Consider the following 25,416-nt stretch of genomic DNA (forward strand, 5'->3'; position numbering starts at 1 on the left):
CAAGGGGACCCTTTGAGTGGAGAAGCCATGACTGAATGTAGGTAACACTCTGAGGGGGGTTGCCAGTGTGTTGGTGCTACCTAATAGCTATCAGCTCATGATAACCTCTTGCATTTTTTTTCTTTATGTGACAGATGAGGACTAAAAACGTATGACCTTTAATGAATGTGCTTTAAAATCAAGTTCATTGTGTGTCTAAACTTGTATCAGATTTTGAAATACTGAATCCCTACCCACTGCCTACACCGTTTACCCTTGAAAATGTGGGGGTTAATCTGCGTATAATTTATAGGCAACCATTCTTATCCGAGGTTCCTCTGCATCCCAGGATAAAACCAACCTCGGATCATGTAGTCCTGCCGCATTTGATAGTGAAAAAAAAATCCATGTACAACTGGACCTTCAAAGTTCAAACCTTCGTTGTTCAAGGATGAACTGTGTTTCTCTCTCTCTGTCTCGCTTCTTTTTTTCTGGTGGAAAGATCAACTAGATGAGAGACTCAACTAGTAAAGAGACAGGAAGCTATGGAAACAGAGAGAATTCAGGGACATTTATAACTACATGGCCTCGGGCAAGTTCTTGAAACTTCTTTGAGCTTCAGTTTCCTAATATGTAGAATGCAGCGTCAGATTTGAGCATTAAATAAAATAACAGTGGGCAAAGCATAGCACCCTAGCCACTTAGAGAAGACTGATGTATAATGCAGCTGTTGAGACAATGTATGTTGTACAACCAGGACTAATCCTAAATTATTTTTACTATGTTTGGGGAGGCTAATTCAAGTCTACTCAGTTTTCTGATGGCTAAAATTTACCTTAATCTCATTAATATTCTTTTCTGTGAAAAATTTTGAGTGACCTCTCATCATTTATTATCAGGTGGCTAGGGAGAAATGTGTCTGTATTTCATAATTGTCTTTCCTAAAAAGCAATTTATTAAAAATGGGCATTTCTAAGAATTTATAGAAAAGTTTATTCTTTTTGTTTGGGAGGATTTAGGAAAAGGGGAAAGAGTGGGGGTGTTCTTGCATTTCTTTGTTTAGGAAGAAGTGGAGGAATTGGGTGAAATTAAGGCCACATATTGGGTGATATTTTTGCCAAAGGAGGAGAGAGGAAAATGCCAAGGGCAATTTCAGTAGTGAAGTCCTGTATCCTGATTTCAAGTTGTCCTTAAATTAAAATCTTTTGGTCTGAGTTCTCTGTAGAATTCATCTTTTCTTTTTTTTTAATCACTGGCAAAATCATTTGGATATGTCTGAGCTTAAGTCTGTGTCAAAATTAACAGATTAAAAAAAAATCAAACTCCTTATAGGAGATTTAAATACATGAAAAGGCATATTTCCCAGATATTGACATGATTGGTTTCCATGATAGTGAATGAAATCCTGTGTCTGAATATATTGACTGACATAGTTTAAGAACTTGGCAGAAATTCATCTCTATTTCTGGCAGTTATTCATTTGTTGTAAAGACAAGTTATGTTGTAAATTTAGGCCACATATGACACATCTAGCTAAATTTATTTGTAGGCATAAAGATAAAATGCACATGGCTGAGAAATTATCAAAAAATACATATTTAGAGGGAAACTTTTTCAAAAATTCTCCTCCATCCTTTCTTCTTCTGAAAGGATTGAATCCTCAGATATTTATTTGGGATTTAAAATCTCCACAAGGGATATGTTTTAGCTCAAAGCAAGTATGTTAGTAGAAATTCTAAATAAACTTTCTAAAAGCTGAGCATCTAAGACATTTTCAGTATTTCTTGGCTAATTGATTGGTTTAAATCTTAGTAAATGGAAAGGCCTCTTTTGAACCATGAGCAGAGTAGGTAGGAATGAAAGGCACATTTTCTAGAGGGCATAAGTCACCTGCTCAAACTGCTCAGCAAATTAGATGAAAGACAAGAACCCTTCTTTGTTCTGCTTCTGTTTTTTAAAATTTTTATTTGGAGGACAATTGCTTTACAATGTTGTGTTGGTTTCTGCCTTACAGCAACACGAATCAGCCACAAGTGTATATACACCGCCTCCCTCTGGAGCCTCCCTCCCCACCCGCCATCTGCTACCATTCTTAGCTGTTGTGTTTTAGTTTGTTTTCTTTGTGGAAAGTAAGGTAGTTTCAAAAATGCTTTGAGAAATCCGAGTCACATGTAGTGTCTTTGGCTGGTGGACAGGTCCAAAAATTGTGTGTATAACTGGGCCATGCTCTTAGAGTATCTTATAAACTTCCAAGGGGGACATTTTGGAAATATTTTCTGCTTTCACCTGACGTTCAGAGACATGGTATGCAGACTGTCGATACACTGACAACCACGAATTGTGGCTAAAAAGCCAGCAGGTGGGAAACTCTACCGGCCCTTCAGTTATGGCAGCTAGTTTAGCCAAGGTACAGTGAGATTGGAGAGCATCTTGTGAAAGGCACTAAAACTTGAAAAGAACTTAGAATGGGAGTGTTACAGCATTTTATAGCATGTGGCCTATCAATGAATGGAGTGACAAATCTTGCCTTTTTCTTATGGGAAGACAACAAGGATTTCTTTTTCTTCCTTAAAATCCAGAGTTTCCCATTAAAGCCAGGATGAGATATGTCATACCTTATTTAACTTCAGTTCCTTTTTTTTCAAGAGTTAATTATAAAGCAGGAAAACAATTGAGATCCTTGAAGCACTTCAAAGTATGAAGTACAGTATTTGAAAGTTATTAACATATTTAAATTTGGGAATATTTTCAAGTTTGTGATCCCACGTTTGGGGGACATAGGCTTCATTTTAGACCAACACTCATAATATTTAACTGTCTATTTGTCTCAATTCTAAGTAGTATGAAATGGGTTTGAGAATTTTGTGTAAGGAAGAAATGTCTTGTTCTACTGAACAAGAGTTGAAGAGATGGAAATAAGAGGTCAGTAAACATATTTTAGCAGAACTTTTTCTAGAAAAGTGTTAGGCACACATGGATTTACTCAATACTTGTGACAGATTGTTCTGTGTACTATTCTTTCTCATGTTCTTTCAAAAATCCTATGTAAGGTCTTTACATTTTTTTTGAAAAAATATATATTTTTTCTTTTAATAGTTCACGTACCTAGAGAATAGTAACGGGGAACTGGAGATTAACTAAATACATTTTAATTTTCCAGAAAGTGATGGAATTGGCCAAGAATTCTCTTACTTTCTTAGCCTAAAATTAAAAAAAATGCAACCAATATACTCTTAGTTGAAATTATATTTGCATCTTTCAGAGACATAATTCATAAGCATATATTGATTTTCTTTACCTGTTTTGTCATTCTTACCTTTGTCCTATATACATAATGCATCTTTTGCTTATATGGCTGCTGTCAAGATTATACTGATTTTAAGTAATTTGCTAATAATGTGCCTGGATGTGGTTTTTTCATGTTTCTTGTGCTTAGGGTTATTGAGGTTGTTGGATCTGTGGGTTTATAGTTTTATAAAGTTTGAAAATATTTAGGCCATTATTTCTTAAAATATTTTATTTATTACTCCTCACTTTCTTCAGGTATTCTAGTTCCACATGTGTTAGACTGGTTGAAGTTGTCACATAGCTCACTTCTGTGCTTTTCAGTTTTTCAGTCTTTTTTCTTTTATTATGTTTCAATTTGGGTAGTTTTTATTCTCATGTCATCAAGTTTGCTAGTATTTTTTTTTTTTTTTGCAGTTTCTGATTTGATGTTAGTATCACCCTGTGTATTTCTTGTGTCAGGCATTGTATTTTTCACTTCTAGAGGTTTGGTTTGAGTCTTTGTTATATATTCTATGTGTTTACCTAACATGCTTAATATTTCTTGTACCATCATTAACATATGGAATATGGTACATATAATATTGATAATATCTGTTTTGATGTTCCCTTTGAATAGTTCTGTCATATGTGTTATTTTCAGTTCTATTTCTGCTTGCAGAACTTGGTTTCTGGTGAGAGCTCTCTTCCTGGTTTGCAGATGGCTATGTTCTTTCTGTGTCCTCAGGTAGCCTTTCCTCAGTCTGTACATGTTGAGGGTAAGGAGGGGAGAGAGAGAGAGGAAATGAGCTCTCTGGTGTCTCCTCATCCTCTTATAAGGATTCCGGTTCCATCAGATTAGGGCCTTACCTGTAGAATCTCATTTAATCCTAATTACCTCCCTGCATGCTAAATCACTTCAGTTGTGTCCAACTCTTTGCTCTAGCGCTCCAGGCTCCTCTGTCCATGGGATTCTCCAGGAAAGAAATAATTGAGTGGGTTGCCATTTCCTTCTCCAATTACTTCCTAAAGGTCCAAATACTATCACATTGGAGATTAAGGCATTAACATATGAATATAGGGAGGCACAACCATTCAGTCCATGATACAGGTTATTATTTTTTTCTTTATTTGCATTTCTGGTAATGTTTATTAGAAGCCAGACTATGAACTTTACTTTTTTGGATATCAGATATTTTTATGTTCTTACAAATATCCTCTAAAGGTTTGTTCTGGGATGTAGTAAACTCACTTGGAAACAGTTTGATATTTTTGAAGCTTTCATTAACATTGTGTTAAAACTAGACTAGAGAAACCTTTAGTTTAGGGCTTCTTTTACACCAGTCCTGGGGCAGTAACTCCTTCTTAGTACTCTATATGATGTTCAGAGAATTTTGAGATTTTCTATTCTGAAGAGGGGAAATATTTCTGGCCCCACATGAACTCTAAGAACTTTATTCTCTCTACTCCTTCTAGGTGGTTCTTTGGTTTTGAGTAGTTTACTTATTCATATGTACAGAGTAGTACTGGATTGAACACTTAAGTAGGACCTTTTGCAGATTTTTGGAGCTTTTTCTCCGTCACACTATCTCCAGGACTTTCTCTGCAAGTTCTAAGTGCCTTGGACTCCCCGAACTGACAAAACTACCTCCTCAATTAAGGGAGACCACCAGGCTCCATCTGGGTTCCCCCTTCCTGTACTGGTGCTGGAAACTCTCTCCTAGCAATAAGTCAGGGCAATGATCAAGCTCCTTCTCATTTGTTTCTCTCAGGGATCATGGTCCTATGCTGCCTGATGTCCCATGTCTGAAAAATGCTGCTATGTCTCTGTGTGTGTGTGTGTGTGTGTGTATTTTTTAAAGCTTTCCCAGGCTTTTTTTTTTTTTAGTTTTTTCAGGTGGTCCTTGCCTGTTTGAACATGAAAATTTCTTTTAGAATCAAAAAAGATTGTCTGCAGTGTTTCCTTCAGCTTTGTCTCTCTTTTTAGAAGATGCTTATGATTTTTGAATGCTGAGATTACTGAATTGAATGAAATGATCCTGCTTATAAGCTCTAATTATATATAAAAAGAGGACTGTATTGGCTATTTGTGGATGTTGGGTGACCAGTTTCTGATATAGTTATAATAAGATATAATTTAATAAAGTTTGTTGTATACTAATCAAACCCTTTTTACATACAGTTTTTTCTAAAACCATCCAGTGTATACTGGTTTATCTCCAGAGCCCCAGAGATACTTTTATGTGTCAGAATTTCCTGTTCCTTGATCGTCTTATGTGTTCATGGCAATCGCAAAGGGTGGTGTTAACTATAGTCACTCTGGCTAGTCATTTATGCATTGTACTTTTTTTCTGAAAAGACTCAAGGAATATTTCTGACCCTGTATTTATGATTTTTCATATTCTGCACACTGTAATTTCTACAGGAATTCTTTACAGATGGAAATATAATAAAAATTCTAAAAATTCATCTCCGGAAATGGATGTTTTCTTTACTAAAGTCTCTGGAATGCAAATAGGAAATCCTTGCAATATGAACTTCCATTTTTTAGTTACTAGCCAGATAAAAAGAAAACATCTCACTGTGTAACCTCACTGAGATTAGGTTCACACGCCATCCTGAATTTAAGCGAGATCGCAATGCGAAGTAAAGGAAGGGTGTACGTATTTAAGAAACCACATCTAGTGTCTTTTCACATAACTGTGGTGGTGGACATAAGCATGTTCTTTCAGCATGATATACATTGTAACCTTCTTTTCATCTCACAGTGTCTGAAGACTCAAAAACCTTGAAAGTGGATGAAGAAACAGAAAACACAATGAGAGTTACCTGGAAACCAGCACCTGGGAAAGTTGTCAACTACCGTGTTATGTATCGCCCCCGTGGGGGTGGGAGGCAGATGGTCGCCAAAGTGTCACCCACAGTCACCTCAACCGTGTTAAAGCGACTTCAGCCCCAGACCACGTATGACATCACAGTTCTCCCAGTTTACAAGACAGGGGAAGGAAAGCTTAGGCAAGGATCAGGAACAACAGGTATGAAATCATAATAATTTGGGGGGGAAAGTGTAATATTTTAATGGGGGATTTTAATATATCTGCTTCATTTGTGAATATCGAAAATGAACTCTGTAATAAATTATGTTATAATAGTTGGATAAGATGCCTAATTAGCATATGATTTTTACCAATCTAGTTCCTTGTAAAATGATCCTACATATTAATGTTACTCTAATCTGAATTGTGAGTGCTATTTACACTCGCACTTGGCTCACACTCTAATATTCTGACTTTTATTGGGCATTATAGTTTGTGCTTTCTGACTTAACATAAAGTAAATATTTATTTTGAAGTGTTTTGCTTGTGGTGATTGCCATGTGTGCCACTTAGATATTTAGAATTCAACTTATTATTGTAGGGGTTAATAAAAAAACTCCAGAGCCTAGGCTTTTGGGTAATATTTTAATGTTTATTATCTCTACAGCTTCTCGATTTAAATCACCCAGAAACCTCAAAACATCTGATCCAACCATGTCAAGCTTCCGGGTGACTTGGGAGCCTGCACCCGGTGAGGTCAAGGGTTACAAGGTCACGTTTCATCCCACGGGAGATGACAGAAGACTGGGGGAGTTGGTGGTTGGACCATATGACAACACAGTTGTTCTAGAGGAACTTAGGTAGGAGTGAACTCTATTTCATTTTTGTTAACAGATTGCATAACCGATGTAAATTTGTAGGCCTTCCACACACGATCACTTACGTGTCTGTTGCTGGCAGAGTATTTAAAATCAGCCCAAGTTGCTTTCTCACTCTTGTTGAGGCTGAAGTTGAGATTTGGGTTCAGACGTTCAAATTTAGGCCTGAACAAGTGTACGATTTTAATGATGTTTGTTACTAAGAGATCAGGAATGGTGTTTTTTCCCACAGCACCCCTCTTTTAAAAAACTGACACCCACATCGCACCATTTCACCAACAGCAGCTTGTCTCCAACCAGCCCCATGGAAATGTGGGTGTTCCTGTGCTTCAGGAAAGGCCCAGGGGCTGACCCAGAGATGCCTGCGTACATCCCCTCTCAGGAGCGAGGGAGGGAGTGGGCCTTGGTGCTTGGGGTCAGCTGAGAGGCTTGGGGAAGTGGGGGCTGATGGAAGGTCTTGCTGTAGGCTCCGCAGTGGAAAAGAAGGAGGTTTGAGTTTGAACAGCAGCCTACATCCTTTATAGTGAAAAAAAACAGAGTGCTCTGCATTCATTGCCAGGTGGAAAGTTGAGTTGTTTTGACTATTCATTCAACAACACTGATATCTGTTTGAACAATACTTATTTTTATCAGAATAGGGAGGATAAAATTGATTGAGCCTACTATGTGCCAGGGGGCTTCCCTGGTGGCTCAAATGGTAAAGTATACACCTGCAATGCAGAAGACCCAGATTCGATCCCTGGGTGGGGAAGATCTTCTGGAGAAGGGAATGGCTACCCACTCGAGTACTCTTGCCTGGAGAACCCCATGCACAGAGGAGCCTGGTGGGGCTGCTGTCCATGGGGTCACAAAGAGTCCGACATGACTGAGCAACTTTCACACACTATGTGCTGGGCACTGTGCCAGGGCTTTATGTTTCCTTGCAAGTACAACATTTTAAATATTAAAGCCCATTACTTAGCAGTAGTAAAAGTGAGAGCTTGATCCTTTCCTAACTTGCTCAGTGGGAAGGTGGGAATTCTACATTTGATGAAAGGCAAGGTGGAAACTGGTGCCCTGAACCCCCAGTGTTCTCTAGGATGCTAGTTTCCCTCGATACCTCACAGTGTGAGCTTAAACTGGAATGTGATGGAAATTATTTTTCTTCTCTTGCAATATTATGTGTTATAATTTCCTCTGAATGAAAGTTTATACATCAAGATGAGTATTTATAACAAAACAAAAAAAAATGCTACCACTTGGGCCTATTATACATACAGACTGTATATTTTAACATTTCAGGGCAGGTACCACCTATAAAGTAAACGTTTTTGGAATGTTTGATGGAGGAGAAAGTTCACCACTTGTTGGACAAGAAATGACAACTCTTTCTGACACAACTGTAATGCCAATTTTATCCTCTGGTAAGAAATTGAATTGCATTCTCCTAAGAAAAGTCAGTACCACGCAACTTTTTCAAATGTAAAGTGTTAGATTAATTATACCATGAAAATCAACCATTAAATTTTATGTTAAAATTTATTTCAGTAATATATACTTTAAAAAATTCTACAGACATCCAGCTAAGCACACTTTGCCAACATTTTTTTTTAAGGCTTTCTTGTCAGCATTACATTAGTTACAGAGTACTGTATTGTTTAAAGCTGAGTTTTTCAATGGGTAGATGATGTACATTTCTCTCTTTTTAATGATTCAAATGCAGTTTTATTTCGCTAAAGTAATTGTAGAAAGGATTTATTTGGGCTGAGCAAGTGGTATTTGGTTATTGATACGTTAATAGGCGGGCAGCTAAGACTTGGAAAGCAAAATGGTAACATAAACCCCTTAGACTCTCTGCTGCTGCCACGACTACAGCTTTGATACACATGAAGCTAGATTTGAACATTCTTAGCAGTGAGGGTGGTGGGTGGAGTTTACTTCTAAATATTTTCATCATTTGCTTATAAAGAGTAGGTCTTGGAAGAGCAGGAGCGGACTTGTAAAGACATAGGTGCATGGATGGCGTTGGGGAATCCTCACTCCGATGGACCGTCCAGTATGCCAGTGATGCCTTTGTAGTATAATGAGCATCACTGAGTTTGCCTCAGTTTTTTTTTCTAATAATATAAAGATCAGATGCTAACATGGCAAGTAGTTGAAAAATTCATAGCTGGTAACATAAGCTCTTGGAAAAGAAAGCATTTGAAAATATGGATGTGGATAAAATAAAGTCTCAACTCTTGCTGTTTTGCATTGATGTTCTATTTTTTCTCTTATGATGATATTAACTGACTTATATTTTTATTTTGTAGCTTGTGCACTGAGGATTTGGGATAATTCTCTCTTCCCAAAGCACCCTAGCTTTGTATCAGTGTTTGTCCTTGTGGTCTCTGTAGCTCTCGATTTGTATACTTCTTTGCATCCTTTTTTCTAGATTGTCTTCCTTCTCTCTTGATTTTTTAAATGTGCAGATTTCACCATTTGTATTTACCTGATTCTTATATGTAGTAGATGATTAAGTTATTTAAAACTAAATAATAGCCATCAGATTCAGAAGGGTTGAGAGTTCTGTGCCTAATCCTTAATAATGTATGTATTACTGAGAGTTTGCATTAATTCAAAAGATATTTTTGGCTCACTGAACCTTTTTCTGGCTTGCACATTTTAAAGTTCATCTCATACTTGTCTGCTAATGACCACTGAAAATTGAGGAAAATGCAAAGTTTTATTAAAATTATTATTTCCTTATAGTCAGAAGGCTGTACATTCCCTCTTCTATATTTCAGTGTTTGGGTTTGTGAGCCTATTCAAATTTATAATGACAGTTTAAGTCTCCATGTTCTATGATTGTGGCCATAAATATAGTCAAAGATGAAGGAAAGATTTTCCACTGAAATGATTATTAGAGGGATGGATAGTTCCTGTGATTCTTATTTGAAGCTCTAAGTCATATGGACGTGTTTTCAAAGTCTTGAACTCCCAATCACCTCACTGAGCCACAGAACTGAGATTGTTAGGTGACCCTGGCCCCCGGGGGTGGCAGAAGAGAGCTGGGAAGTAACCTGACAAAGAATGTCCCCCTGACTCCATGCTGTCTCGTGATTGCTGCGTCAGGGATGGAGTGTCTCACCCGGGCTGAAGCAGACATCGTGCTGCTGGTGGATGGATCGTGGAGCATCGGCCGGGCGAACTTTAGAACCGTCAGGAGCTTCATTTCTCGTATCGTGGAAGTCTTTGAGATTGGCCCCAAAAGAGTACAGATTGGTAGGTCTCACAACATTGACGGCATTTAGATGTCTTCATCAGGTTCGCTTACATATGCTAATACCAGTGGTGTCCTTTCAGCCCTCGCGCAGTATAGTGGGGACCCCAGAACAGAGTGGCAGCTAAATGCTCACAAAGACAAGAAGAGCTTGCTGCAGGCCGTGGCGAACCTGCCTTACAAAGGAGGCAACACCCTCACAGGTGAGCCAGATGGTTCAGGGCGCTGTCGGCTCTCGCTTTTGTCCGAGCTCGTGGCTGAATAATGATGTGGCTGATTCTCTTTTAACAATCCCACTAGGGATGGCCTTGAATTTCATTCGCCAGCAGAGCTTCAAGACCCAAGCTGGCATGAGACCTCGAGCTCGAAAAATCGGTGTTCTTATCACTGATGGAAAATCCCAGGATGATGTAGAGGCACCTTCCAAAAAACTCAAGGATGAAGGCGTGGAACTGTTTGCCATTGGTAAGTATGGATGAGAATAGCTGTGCCTCCACGGGTGACAAATATTTTTGCCAAGGATAATTTTGTAGTTAAAAATATTTTCTGAAGCATGAAAAATACAGAAACACACTTTCCCAATCACATGATTTATTAAAATAATGTGCCAGGAAGTTCATCTATTTTCTTCTTTTCTCCTTACAATGGGACAAAATTACATGGCTTCTTGGAAGAGAGTAATAAATCAAGAGGACAACTGTACTATTAATAGGATTCAGGAAAATTCCTGTTTGGTTTTCCACAGCATCATGTTTGTTTTTGATATCCACTATTTTATAATACTTTCCAGAAAAAAAACACTAAACAAACTCTTTTTGGTGGGGAATTGGTGCTAGAAGCATTAGAAGAAGCCAAACAAAATAACCTTCAGTTTGTATTATTTTTTGTTTCTATTTAATTTATGTAATCATTTTATTGTTGGAGAAAATCTTATATACATTCTAGTTAACACAGAATGTATAAGGGTAGCCTATGAAATATTTGCTTTGTTCCATGAATTTTTTTCTGAGACACGCTTTTAATTTGTGTATATCCATTTTCCCCAAGGTATTAAAAATGCTGATGAAGTTGAGTTAAAGATGATTGCAACAGATCCTGATGATATCCACGCGTACAACGTGGCGGATTTTGATTCACTTTCTAGGATTGTGGATGACCTCACCAACAACTTGTGTAACAGTGTCAAAGGTCCAGGTAAGGTTAGCCCAGGTTCTTACCCTCAGAACTGTTGGTATTTTGGTCCATTTAATTCTTTGTAGAATGGAGGGAGTGGATTACTTTGTGCATTGTGAGATGTTTAGCAGCATCCCTGAACACTGCCCACCGGATACCAGTAGTATCCCCTGAGTTATGACAACTAAAAATACCTTCAAAATGTGCTGAACGTCTGCTGGGGAGAACACTGCCCCCAGTTGAGAATCATTGATTTAGTCCTTGGGTTTTCTCTGATGGCATCAAACTGTAAATGACTTCTAGTTTATTTGGGGATACATTTAGTTTAAATGTGCCTGTATCAAACACATGCTTCCTAGGTGGCTCAGTGGTAAAGAATCCTCCTGCCAATAAAGGAGATGCAGTTTTGATCCCTGGGTCAGGAAGATCCCCTGGAGAAGGAAGTGGCAACCCACTCTAGTATTCTTGCTGGGATAATCCCTTGAACAGAGGAGCCTGGTGGGCTATGGTCCATGTGGTTGCAAAGACTTGGACATGATGGAGCGACTGCACACGTGTGCACCACACACACAGACACATACACAAGTGAGATTAGGGAATAAAGAGGTGCTTTCTCTCCTGGTGTATATTTTTCTCTGGTAAACCATCTTCACTCCATATCACTACTAAGTTACTATTAAATGCCCCAACCAGAGATGATCACATTTGATACTTTGCACTTGTAACTTCTAAACATAAAGACAAGTTACAGTGTTAGAGTGTGGATTTTTAGAAAGGGTATCATCTCTCTTTACCACTGAAGAAATAGATTTAGAGAAATACAGTTACTTACTCAAAGTCAGATGGGTAAAGATGTTTTGAGAGGTCCTTGAAAAAAGGTAGCTATTGATAAGGAATGAAGATTTAGAAATAAAATTATAGAAGTGAATTTGTAGTGGTAAGTGGTATAAAATAATTACTACCTGTGTAAATTGTAGGACAAACCATGGTAAATACTAAATTGAAGGTATTTTGAAAATTAATGATAAAATGATGGTTCTTATTGTATGAGAAAAATTTCTTTTAAGTAAGTGTAGATTCTGGTAAAGATTGTCTTTCATTAATTTACTCTGGTTTTGGAAAGTTGGAATGAGTTTAACAAAGTGGTAGAAATGGTTCACGTGCTTTGGATACTAAGGATACATTTATTTGAATGTTCCTTCTTGAATTTCTCTCTTCAAAATTTTGCAGATTTTCTTTTTGGATTTTGAACAATAGACTGACCTTTTCCCAGGAGAAATAGAGCAGCCAGGAAGCCAGAATTTGTAGGCGTCTGGCTTTGGATTAGCTGAGAGAGTTGTAGTTTTATTTAGTTGGAGAGAACTTTGAGTGGGGATGAAAACATCTTTTATCTGTTTTACTTTATTTTTTTTACATCAGCTATGTAATGGTTGCATTCATTTAGTTTCCCAGACAGTAAAATTGCTTGATAATTTTGTAGGCTTGATTATGACCCAAGTACAATAAAGGTTAGGATACTAAGAATGGAAATGCTTTTTCCCAGCTTTGGCTTACAAAGAAAGTAGGAAGAGTTCATATGAGAATGATTTGCCATGCTCATGGAGTCACTGTATTAGCTCTCCTATGATTATTATTTGGGATGTCTCTCTAATTAATGGTCTTATTGAGCCCAATATTTCTATTTTCACTTATATTGATTCCAAATATTTTTATATATTTGTCATTTCACCTACACTTAGGAACAGAAAAAAACAAACACAGCAGTAGGATATTCCTAAATTTTAGAAGACTTGGTTGTTTCTCTCTGAGTGAGAAAGGAAGTAGGTTCTCTTACCACTGAATTAGATCCTGAAAAGGAACTAAACATGAATAAAAAATCACTTCTGTCCTCACAGAGCATAACTTATGGTTAAGAAGATAAGACATGAATGTAAATAATCAACATGATGATGAAGGCAGTGAACTTGGGTGGTACCAATAGCGATAGAGGCGATAGAGTTGTCAGGCCCCATGTTGTCATTTACTGATACATGCAGAAGGTGGGAGAGCAGAGAGAGTATCCGGGATGAGTCGGAGGTATTGAATCTAGGTGACTGATAAACTGTGATGCTGTCAGGATGAGGGGAGCGGCTTTTAAAGGATGACAAGAGCTCAGATTTGAATTTCCTGAGGGTGAAGAATCTTAGGCCACCCATTCAGAGAGGACTTAGGGGCCCTGGGCTGATTTACTGGAGAAGACTCTTGAGAGTCCCTTGGACTGCAAGGAGATCAAACCAGTCCATCGTGAAGGAAATCAGTCCTGAATATTCATTGGAAGGACTGATGCTGAAGCTGAAGCTCCTATGCGTCGGCCACCGGATGCAAAGAGCTGGCTCATTAGAAAAGACCCCTGATGCTGGGGAAGATTGAGGGAAGGAAGAGAAGGGGGCAGCCGAGGATGAGATGGTTCGATAGCATCACCAACTCAATGGACATGAATTTGAGCGAACTCCAGGAGATAGTGGAGGACAGAGGAGCCTGGCCTGCTGCAGCCCATGGGGTTACAAAGAGTCAGATGTGATTAAGCAACTGAACAAGAACAACTGTAACTTGTTAGTATATGAAAGAATGTGTACAACTGTAACTTGTTAGTATATGAAAGAATGTATACAAAAGCTTGAAATATGGAGAGGAACACCATTGCAACCTAATTTAAATATCGTCACCTTGCTATGATAATGAAAAAGTCTATGTACTTCATTTCCATGTGCAGGTGACTTGGAAGCGCCTTCCAACCTAGTTCTTTCTGAGCGGACCCATCGTTCTATGAGAGTGAGCTGGACACCTCCTTCTGACAGCGTGGACAGGTACAAGGTGGAATACTACCCAGTGTCAGGAGGGAAACGGCAAGAAGTGAGTAGACCTCACAACCCGCTCCTTCCTGTCCCGAGATTGGGTCCTCCTCCTTAGGGCTCTGGGAGGAATGCCGGGGCGGAGGTAGGGGGCAGAACTGGGTCCATGGTGGTGTTCTCCATTTCTTGCAGGGCAAGCACTTCCATTTGGGCTTAATTAGAGGGAAGAGCTTTTAATTTCTTATGCTTTCCAAGAATTGCACAGTATCAATACAATTTTTAATTAGGGATTAAGAGGGTGTTTAATTTGTTCATGAGTTTATACGAGAATCATCGAGTAGGAAGGAAACATTGAGGATGTTCTAGTTTTATGCACTCATCTTACAAATAAGGAAACAACAGCTGGGAGCATAAACTGTATGGATTATCCAAGATCTCACTGTAATCTGATAGTTTTCAAAAACAAAAGACAATGACCTCATTAAAGAATATTTCTTAAACTCATTGAAGTTAACTACTTCACAATTAACAGTAGAAAAGAGGGAACTGATTCTAACAGAAGTTGTTATTTTTTGTAAATTTTCATCCCTAGTTTTATGTGAGCCGATTGGAAAGGAGCACGGTCCTGAAAGATCTGAAGCCTGAAACTGAATATGTTGTCAATGTGTATTCTGTAGTGGAAGATGAATACAGTGAGCCTCTGAAGGGCACAGAAAAAACATGTAAGTCAGATTAAAAAAAAAACTCAATGTTTAATTTATTAAGGTAAAGAGGTGACAGGCCATGTGGGATTTTTTTTTCATTTTCATTTAAAAAAATTATTGAAATATTGTTGATTTACAGAGTTGTGTTAGTTTCAAAAGTATAGCAAAGTGATTCAGTTATATGTGTACATTTTAATTTTCAGGTTTTTTTGAGATTCTTATAGATTATTAAAAGATACTGAGTGTAGTTCCCTGTGGTATACAGTAGATTCTTGTTGATTGCCTATTTCATATATAGTTGTTGTTGTTCAGTCGCTAAGTTGTGTCTGACTCTTTGTGACCCCATGGACTGCAGCACACCAGGCTTCCCTGTCCATCACCATCTCCTGGAGTTTGCTCAAACTCAAGTCCATTGAATCGATGATGCCATCCAACCATCTCATCCTCTGTTGCCCTCTTCTCCTCCTATCCTCCATCTTTTTCAGTATCAGGGTTTTTTTTTGTAGATCAGATCAGATCAGTCGCTCAGTCATGTCCGACTCTTTGCGACCCCATGAATCGCAGCACACCAGGCCTCCCTGTCCATCACCAACTCCCGGAGTTCACCCAGACTCACGTCCATCGAGTCAGTGATGCCATCCAGTCATCTCATCCTCTGTCGTCCCCTTCTCCTCTTGCCCCCAATCCCTCCCAGCATCAGAGTCTTTTCCAATGAGTCAACTCTTCGCATGAGGTGGCCAAAGTACTGGAGTTTCAGCTTCAGCATCATTCCTTCCAAATATTTTTGGAGAAGGCAATGGCACCCCACTCCAGTACTCTTGCCTGGAAAATCCCATGGATGGAGAAGCCTGGTGGGCTGCAGTCCATGGGGTCGCTAAGAATCGGGCACGACTTCACTTTCACTTTTCACTTGCATGCATTGGAGAAGGAAATGGCAACCCACTCCAGTGTTCTTGCCTGGAGAATCCCAGGGACAGAGGAGCCTAGTGGGCTGCCGTCTATGGGGTCGCATAGAGTCGGACAGACTGAAGCAACTTAGCAGCAGCAGCAGCAGCAGCAGTGTGTATATTTTAACCCCAGCCTCCTGATTTATCTCTCCCCACCTCTGCCACTATCCCCCTTGGTAACTCTAAGTTTGTTTTCTATGTCTGTGAGTCTATCTGTGTTTTGTAAATAAGTTTGTTTGTAGCGTGTGGGATTTCTGTAAGCCTTCCGAATCATCCCTTTATTTGATATCTCTTCAACACACATTTACTGAATGTGTACTTTGTGCAGGTTCTCAATAAATACTCTGTGATTTTCTGCTTTTACCAGCTGCTCCTACCATCTTGGAACCCACTGGGTATTCATGGCAAGAGTTTACCTTAGAGGGAAGGGTACCTTTCACGATTGTCCACCTCTTAAGGGAAGGTACCATGTGGGGAGTGGGACTCAGAGTATCTGGAGGAGCAGCTGTGCAGGAATCATCTGATTCAGTTCTGCATGAGGCCAGATCTTCCAGCTGGCAGCGAGAGCTCCTTTTTTATTGACTTTTGGACTCTGGCCTTTACCAGAGAAGCTCTGATGGCTTTGGCTTTGAGTAGAGCTTTGAGGAAAGATATTCCTCACTCCTATTCCTGGTGGGGTTTCTGAGGCCATATGAAAATACTCTTTCCTTCTCCCATCTTCTTGGCTGACCTCCAGGAAGAAGGGAGGCCTTTTATAAGAAAGAGGAAGGAATGGGCGTAACTCCAAGTCAAGAATTGACTCCACTGACTGCTCAGTCCCTTAGGTCTTTATCTCTCATATTTCCCTTCATATTAGACCATTAGGTGGGAAATAATATATTTCATAATGGGCAGGATTAATCTGATAATTCCTTAAAACTTTAAAGTCCATCTTTGAACAAAAAACTAGAAAGCTGTGTGGATATTAAGTGAAGAGGAAACTGTAAGCCTGTTACTGTGCCTCATGGGCTAATCTTCTCTTTGAAGAATCCCCTGAGTTCCACTTATTAATAGACATCACTCTCACTTACTTTTTTTAAAGTAAAAATGAAATGAAATACTAGGTTGGCTTTTTATGTATGAAATTCTATGATTGAAGAATGAAAATGGTTGATTTACAGATGTTCCAGAAAAAGAGACTGAAACCTCAGGAAGTTATTCTCTGTTTTGGCTTTCGGATAGACACTAGAATGCCATTTTACATTTAAATGTCTTTTTCTCTATGAAATAGTTATCACATGCAGTCTTAGTAGGTGGTGGTGGTAAACAATGAGATTGGGTTTTTAAGGGGAGAGAAAGGGCTTCTATTAACTCTCACTGATTACTCACAGCAGCCCGTTTTCTATTTACCATACACTAATATCAGTAACTGCATTGCACTTTACCACTGAGCCACTGGAAGCAGTTAACAAATAAGGAGAATGACAAGAGTTAGACAGATGTTTGCTTTTTCATTTCAACAGTGCCAGTGCCTGTGGTCAGCCTGAACATTTACGACATTGGCTCAACCACCATGCACGTGCAGTGGCAGCCAGTGGGGGGCGCTACCGGCTACACTGTGACCTACGAACCCATCAATGCCACAGTTCCGACCAAGCCCAAAGAGGTGGGAGCTTTGTTTGTTTATCTTGGCTCTTCTGGAGGCTTCACTGTTGTCGAGTCCCCGTTAAGGGGCTCATTAGCTCATGTATAGCTTTACACACAAAACAAAAACAGATTAGATTTGTGGCCTGTGACACATCTTAAAAAAAAATATATATATATATATCAGTATGAAAAGGGAAATACTGTTCAGAGAAATGAAAAATAAAAGTTGTGTTCAAATCTAGTGGTCACAGCTTGGTGTGATTGGCTGTCCCTCATTAGCGGAAATGTTTTACTTGAATGTGTTCTTTCGCCTTGGCTCATCCATCTGCAGATGCGCCTGGAGCCGACAGTGAATGATGTGCAGCTGAGTGACCTCTTCCCCAACACCGAGTATGCAGTTACAGTCCAGGCTGTCCTGCATGACCTCACCAGTGAACCCGTCACAGCAAGGGAAGTCACCTGTAAGATGTCGCTGGGTTTCCTTCTTCTCTCATTGCTGTGAATGAGGCTCATTTGTTAAGCTTTTTCTTTTGCCCAATGATGCTAAAACTGATTTTGATTGTTTGTGTATAAGTTGTAGGGTTATTCATTATGGCCAAGGTTGTTTCTAGACTTAGGGCAGCATCTTAATCAATTATTAAGATTTGCATTTATTTTTCCATATTTAACATATTAGATTTTCAGATGGTATCTTATAATCAGTGGTGTCTTACCATTGCTCTTGGTGAGGTGTCAGTCAGGGAACAGAGCATAAAATAATGGTGCATCTTAAAGTCCATGTTGTCCATCCATGAATATGGTATACACCATTAGTGAGAAGGGGATGTTGGAGAAAAATACTAGGTTTAAGATCAAGATGTTCCAAGTTCTTGTTGAAGTAGAAACTGTGGCACATCCGAATCAGTCTGTTTATGTTAAGTAAATTAACTTAATCCCCAAACATATTGATCAACTATGATGTTCCAGTCTTGTGCCTAGGTTTTGGGAATGTCCTGATAAATAATGTAGAGCAAGGTAGAGGACCCTGACTCCTTCACGGTTTGCACTTCTCTCCTGTGTGTTGTTCAGCCTTCTGTGTGTTTCTGGTTTGTTTCACTAGCATTTCGGTGCTTTTTCTTGAAAAGTGACAGTGATGGCACTTAGGACCCTGGTCTTACCCAGCTGGTAGTTTCCTTTCATGCTTCTTGAGGTGGGCATGCTGGGATTCTAAGCATGTCTTGGCTTACATTTTGTGAGTCTCAGACTGCATTTCTAAGGAAATTAAGAAGTTGTAAGAAACCTTCAGGGGGGTAAGGGGCTGAGACAGAGGCATGAAGAGATAGAAAAGAGAAACCCTGCAAGGCGGGGCAGGATATAGTCACTGACATCAAATAATCACCTTTTACATGTCAGACCCTATTGGAGCTTGTGACTTGTAGAAATGGGGTGGTGGTGGGTGGACAGAGTAGGAATCCAGCCAGGCATGGCGACATATCCTGGAGGTGCTGAGTCAGGGGACCCAAGTCATAGTGGGATTAAAGACAGACGTGGCTATAGATTTGGATATAGGGCTGGACTGCAGCAGCGGAGGAGGGGGAGGACACAGAAAGAGGCCGAGAGAAGAAAGCATTGAAGGTAGGAGCATAGAGGTGGAGATTCAGGAAGAGACATGTGCAGACTTGAAATGAGAGACAAAGAAAGTTGGTCAAACAGGCAGCTAGAAAGAGTGAGCTACATCTCATGTGACAAGAGAAAAACTCTTCTTTAGTTATCCTCCTCCTTGTCCTTTTTAAGGTGAAGGTTTGTTTGACTTGGGAAAAATTTATCGTTGGATTTGCTCCTAACCATTTGGGTTTCTGTGGGTTTTTTCTTATGAACTTACTGGATGTGTAATTTTGAATCATCTTCATTCTTCACTCTTGTAACTGTTTTGTTTTGCTATCACATAACTTCAGGAAGCATGACACTTTGATTTCTACCTCAACTGATTTAATATTTGATAAAAAACATAAGCTGTACATTTATGGCAAATTATGATTTATTATAGCCGAGCAGCAAGTAAGAGTTTATTTAAATAGAATGGGAGAAAGTTAAATATGAATGAGAAAGAGTTGTTATAAAAATTTAAATGTATCCTATTTTTAAAAAGCCTTCTTAAGAATTCAGCTGTATCTCATAGAATCAAAGTGCTTTTGTCATCATGACCAATTTGTTTAGTTACTTTGCTGCACACCTATAAGTTTTCTTCAAGCAACTTCTTGAAAGCTCGTGTGGAAGCTGCAGAGCTTTGTGGTTGAGAATAAATTCTGGTCCTAATTTATCATGCGTCTCCAGTGCCTCTGCCCAGTCCCCGAGACCTGAAACTCAGAGACGTGACTCACAGCACCATGAACGTCGCATGGGAACCCGCACCTGGAAAAGTGCGAAAATACATCGTTCGCTACAAAACCCCAGAAGAGGAAGCCAAAGAGGTAGGTTGAGGTTGGAAGTGGTTTAGAAATATTTGTTTTCCTAGTAGTTTAACAGAAGAATCTAAACAGGTATAGCATGTTTTGAATACTTGACGCTTTATGAACATACTGTTGAAAACTTGTCATATGTTAACAAAGCACTATTTGAATATTGATAATATATTGGACTGTTTTGCATTTAGTTTAGAAATGTTTTGCTGTGTGATATTAATCCTAAAACATCATCCCTTAGTAGATGAAGGGTTACAGAATCTAGATGGTATTTCACTCTCCACCTGATGCCTAATATGATGCTCTGCATTCTATGAATGACTAAGAAAATGTCATAATGATGTTCCTAAAAATGAAAGGTAGCAAGGGGATTCAGGAAAGAAGAGGGGGAGTTTGTTGAGGAATAGGGAGGTAGGACAGTTGAATGGGACAGAGAGAAAGTATGAATATAGTGTCAGAAGGGTGTCTCTTTGGCTTTGAACGTTTCTGAATTGATGTTGGGATGAAAAGCTATTTCTGTGACAACCTGCTTCAGAGTGGGAGCAAACTGAGGGGCTTCACCAGCAAATGGGTTTAAAATGTATGTTCCCCTGAAGGGACATGTAAGAACCTCAGAGGCAGTTTTGGAAGCTAGAAATAGTTTCTGTAAGCACCCAGTTGCAGACTGTGCTGGTCTTCTGAACTGCGTGCAGGCTAATTTAGACCTGTGCACATATTCTTTTCATTCTGGGTTTCAATTTTCAGAAGCAGTACAATGACCAGTGGGTCTTACAAGCTAATGCACAGGAGAATTTTTCTGAAAGCAATGAGGCAGTGACTCACAGGGAAATGGGGAGAAAGCGATTAGGTTGTTTGAATTCCTAGGCTGTCATCATTTACCAAACACAAGTCTCTAATACATACATCGTTTCCACTTTGGAAACTATAAACGGTCTTCAGTTCCTGGACTGTTAGGCAAATTGGAAAACTTTGCTGTTTTTTTTTTTTTTCTGTACTGCAGTTCTTATGCTCTCGTGCTGAGAGACACAGCCAACAACAGAGAGAGGTCAAAACTAAACTTTGTAAAAATAGTTCCACCGCTCTATTACAGGTAGAGGTGGACAGGTCACGGGCCAGCACGCCGCTTAAAGACCTCTTCTCACAAACCCTGTACACAGTCAGCGTGTCTGCTGTATACGAAGAGGGGGAGTCTCCCCCAGTGACTGCGCAGGAAACCACCCGTGAGTTGGGCTCGTGCTTTAATGATAATTGGGAAATAGCACTGCATGCGTGTGTCACTAACTGATTATTTCATTTCTTAAAATTAAAAAAAATTTTTCCAATGGAAGTATAGTTGATTTATCATGTTGTGTTAGTTTCAGGTGTACAGCAAAGGGATTCAGTTTTACATGGACCTCTATAATATATACTGTAGATATATGTATATTCCTTTCCAGAATCTTTTCCCTTATAGGTATTACAAAATGTTGAATGTAGTTCTCTGTGCATTTCTTAATGTTGTTTTTGCCAGAATTTAATACTGTTTGGGATCAGGCGGTTCCTCACTTAGTCACTTCCCATCTTCTATCCTTAGGTCTAGTCCTTTTTGTGATAATTTCTCTCCTGTTATTCTACCAGCCACTGTCACTAACACGTCTTCCAGATACTTAACTGGTGTGTGTGTGTGTGTGTGTGTGTGTGTGTGTGTGGAGGCGGGGGTGGAGTGAAAGCGTGCTACTTCCACAGTATTTAACTCAATTATTATTGCCCGTCGGGCTTTTCCTGTCTATACCACTTCCCTCTGGCTCCCTCCGAATGAATTCCATGTATTTTGCTCAACTTTGAACCTCCAGTTTCTGGCTCAGTGCTTAGCATGTCATTTTCTAGATAAGTGGTGTTTAAAAAATTGAAGTCTAGAGCCAGCAGAGTTCCCAAGAAATATATTAGGAGCCACGTAGGTAATTCAAGATTTTCTAGTAGCCACATTAGAAAAGGTAAGGAGAAAAATGAAATTCACTTTAATAATGTGTTGCATTCAACCCAGTGTGTCCAAAATATTAACATTTCAAAATTTACCAGTATAGTAATTATTAGTGAGATATTTCACATTTTTTTTTGATAATAATTAAAAAAAAAATCTAATGTGTCTTAATTTGGGGCTTCTCTAGTGGCTCAGTGGTAAAGAATCTGCCTGCAGTGCAGGAGATGCAGGAGATGTGGGTTTGATCCCTGGGTCAGGAAAATCTCCTGGAGGAGGAAATGGCAACCCACTCCAATATCTGTGCCTGGAGAATCCCTTGGATAGAGAAGTCTGGTGGGCTACCGTCCATAGAACTTCAAAGAGAAGGATATGACTGAACAACTGAACATACACGCACACACGTGTCTTAATTTAAGCTTTCAGTGCATCTCAACTCAGATGCCACATCTCAAGTACTCATTAGCTACATGTGACTGTTGGCTCTCATGGTGGACAGCACAGGTTTAGAGAATTCAAACAACTTGCCCAGCCTCACCCAGGAAGCTAGTGGTGGGATAAGTGCTGTGATCCAAAACTTTTCCAGCATCTTTATCACCAGAGGATCAGAAACTCTTCAGTGCCCGGCTGTCTGTACACGATCAACGCATCTTGTCAAATATCACAGCCTCCTATGTAACTTCAGATAGTCTCTACCTCTGCTATTTTCTTACCATGTGAAATCTCCTAGCAACTTCAGTTGCCTTCTTGGCATCAGTTCTTACCTGGGAAGGGTAGTGGCTGGAGATGAAAATTTGCCCATAGGTGCACACTGGCATAAATATAACAGGAATAGTAAAGGGAAGGAAAGGTCAGGAAGAAAGACGAGTGAAAGCAGGTAATTTAATATTAATACTTGTTTTTAATCCTTAAGATTTCCTAGGAACTTTTAGACACATCCAAAGTGCATCCTTCATGGTTGGTTTGTTCTGCAGTCATGCTTGTCAAAGTGGGACCAGTCTTTTTATCTCAATGGGCCTTTTCATTGTCATTATTAGAAACAAATTTTTGATGGCTCTGGCTTTTGTGTAGTTGGCTTTGGTTACCAGGAGATAGAGGAATAATTGACAATGAAAGCTCAGAACGGGTGGCAGACGTTCCAAATTGCTTGCAGTGCAAGCTCGCTGGGGTGCCTGGTCAGTAGAAGAATCCTTAGCTGGGATTTCAGCCATCGTCAGCACTGCAGGGCTATTCCTGTCTCTGAACAGAGTTGATACAGTCAGCTTCACGTTGTGTGTCAGGTTAGTAATCTGTAGGAAAAGCTTATCTGTGGGTTACTTAGATTGTAAGTAACGATCTTCATGAACCATGAAGGTTCATGCTCTCTCTGATACTACAGGCTAAAGTTTGCCTTCTGTGTTGCTTGTGGAAAAGAGTCCAGGGTTTTCCTTAGATTCTCAAAAAGTGTGAAGGGCAAAATGATGAAGAACCACTGCGTTAGAATAGTATGACTAAATGGTACCTTTAAAAAAAAAATCACCAGTTTAATAGACTGAAGCAGTCTGTTATATCCATAAAATACTTGCAGTTCTCAGGGCTCTCTCCCATATTTACTTTCAAATGAACTGAATTTGTAAGACACTTGGTTCTAATGTTGTCAGCCAGTTTCCTCAAGTCCGTTCAAGGCTGTTTTATTGTATTGAGTTTGTAGATCACATCCAAAAACATAGCCTTCTCTCATGACAGACACCGTGCCAGCCCCAACAAACCTACAGATTACTGAAGTAACACCAGAGAGTTTCAGAGGGACTTGGGACCATGGAGCTTCTGATGTGTCTCTCTATAGAATCACCTGGGCGCCTTCAGGAAGCGCAGATAAGATGGAGGTAGTGTTAATTCTTTTTTTTTTTTTTTAAATATATGACCTTTGTTGCCTGAAAAGCATCGTTTCCTACTAGTGACATTTGAACTCATGGCATGCCTCAAAGCAGGAAGAACATCTGGCTGAATGATGTCAACCAACTGCCGTGGAGCTGTGATGCACACGGTGACTTAATCTTGTGTGGGCTTGTTTTTTTTTTCCTCTTTCCTTAAGACCATCCTAAATGGAGATGAGAATACTCTGGTGTTTCAAAACCTGAACCCCAACACTCTCTATGAAGTTTCTGTTACCGCCATTTATCCTGATGAGTCAGAAAGCGATGACCTGATTGGCAGTGAGCGTACACGTAGGTGTTTAACCTTCAGTAGGACTTTTTTTTTTTTAATTAACAGAATAGAGCTTTGGCTGAATTAGTAATATTTTGCCACTCTCTCTCTCTCTCTTTTTTTTTTTTTTTTAGTGCGTTTGATACCCTTAACAACACAAGGTAAGAACTTAATTTGCTGATTGTATGAGTCCTGAACAAATGAATGAATGAAAAATACCACAAAATCCATTGCAAATAGGCCTTCTGCTTTTACAATAAATTGTAAGGTGTTGATTGGGACCTCTTTTAAACAGGTCTCTCTGGAAGAATTTTTCTCTTTGCTACTATCTGTTAAGGAGTCCTTTGAGACTCAATGACCATCATTTGTTACGGGGTCAGATTTAGTTCTGAGTCTAGAAGTACAAAACTCTGCTCATGTCCTTGGAGACAGTGCATATTTGTCGGGGAGGCATTCTTCAGTTTGTTTACTTTATTTCTCAACAATCTTTTCTCAGCTCCAAAGAGTGGCCCACGAAACCTTCAGGTGTACAATGCAACATCCAATAGCTTGACTGTTAAGTGGGATCCCGCTAGTGGTCGTGTGCAGAAATACAGGATCACCTACCAGCCTTCGACAGGGGAAGGCAACGAACAAACGGTAATCTGTTGGGAAAAAAGATACCTGGTTACATTCTTTTTCTCCTCAAGCTATCACTCCCAGTGTTTAGTTAGTCAGACTTACTGTTTTGAGAGTTATGAAATTTACTGTATTAGTTGGAATTATTTGGCTCCATCCCTAATGGAGCCTCATAGCATCAGGCTTGTCCCTCAGTGTATTCATGTTTTCTTAAAAACTATTAGGGCTGGGTTATCCATGAGGGTATTTAGATTTTTGAGTCTATTTGTATTTTCATTTCTTATGTCTCTGACTTGATCAAGTGTTGAGAGAGTTTGCTAATCTTCCATTATTCTAATTTTTCTGTTTTTTGCATGTCATGATGTACGTCTTAGTTCTGGTGTTTCTTGATCTGGGTACCTGTTCAGCCTGACTTATACTATTTATCACATTTGCATTGATCCAAATGGAGGTTCCTGAGGAAGACAGTAGGACTGTAAACTCGGCCTTCATCTTCTTTATCTTCCCAGACTTCCCTTATTTAACAGAGCCCTTGTCCATTCACTTTGCTTACTTTGAACCTTCTCCAGCTTTGTTTTATGAAAGGTGTGGCCCAAACAGCACACATTACCCTGGGTCAGGAAGCAGTGTGATTTTTATTTCGACAGAGTGATGCTTTCTGATTTATTTCAAATACTTCATTTGGTGAGGTCTGGCATTTTGTTGACTTTTGCGGGACTGTACTCTTTCCTCACAAAGCCTTAGAGAGAGATGA

The 25,416-nt window shown here is 39.4% G+C and overlaps 1 protein-coding gene across 3 annotated transcripts in view; it reads left to right on the forward strand.

The window, feature by feature from the left end:
* The window catches only part of COL12A1 (collagen, type XII, alpha 1), a 120,258-nt gene that overhangs the window by 39,304 nt on the left and 55,538 nt on the right, over positions 1–25,416 (forward strand). The window contains exons 15-32 of one of the 3 annotated variants that reach the window (XM_010855266.1): positions 2–37; positions 6,012–6,278; positions 6,727–6,919; positions 8,219–8,340; positions 10,031–10,180; positions 10,262–10,381; positions 10,479–10,643; positions 11,226–11,372; positions 14,104–14,243; positions 14,775–14,904; positions 17,336–17,478; positions 17,791–17,920; positions 19,773–19,909; positions 20,991–21,120; positions 23,583–23,722; positions 23,932–24,064; positions 24,179–24,205; positions 24,541–24,683. In XM_010855266.1, the coding sequence (XP_010853568.1) occupies positions 2–37; positions 6,012–6,278; positions 6,727–6,919; positions 8,219–8,340; positions 10,031–10,180; positions 10,262–10,381; positions 10,479–10,643; positions 11,226–11,372; positions 14,104–14,243; positions 14,775–14,904; positions 17,336–17,478; positions 17,791–17,920; positions 19,773–19,909; positions 20,991–21,120; positions 23,583–23,722; positions 23,932–24,064; positions 24,179–24,205; positions 24,541–24,683 (2,453 nt within the window). Of the gene's footprint in view, position 1; positions 38–6,011; positions 6,279–6,726; positions 6,920–8,218; positions 8,341–10,030; positions 10,181–10,261; positions 10,382–10,478; positions 10,644–11,225; positions 11,373–14,103; positions 14,244–14,774; positions 14,905–17,335; positions 17,479–17,790; positions 17,921–19,772; positions 19,910–20,990; positions 21,121–23,582; positions 23,723–23,931; positions 24,065–24,178; positions 24,206–24,540; positions 24,684–25,416 lie in introns of those variants that run through there. The other 2 variants (XM_010855263.1, XM_010855264.1) reach the window with 2 other exon arrangements.

This window comes from Bison bison, unplaced genomic scaffold (genome assembly GCF_000754665.1).
Source record: "Bison bison bison isolate TAMUID 2011002044 unplaced genomic scaffold, Bison_UMD1.0 scf7180017864362, whole genome shotgun sequence".
NCBI lineage: Eukaryota > Metazoa > Chordata > Mammalia > Artiodactyla > Bovidae > Bison > Bison bison.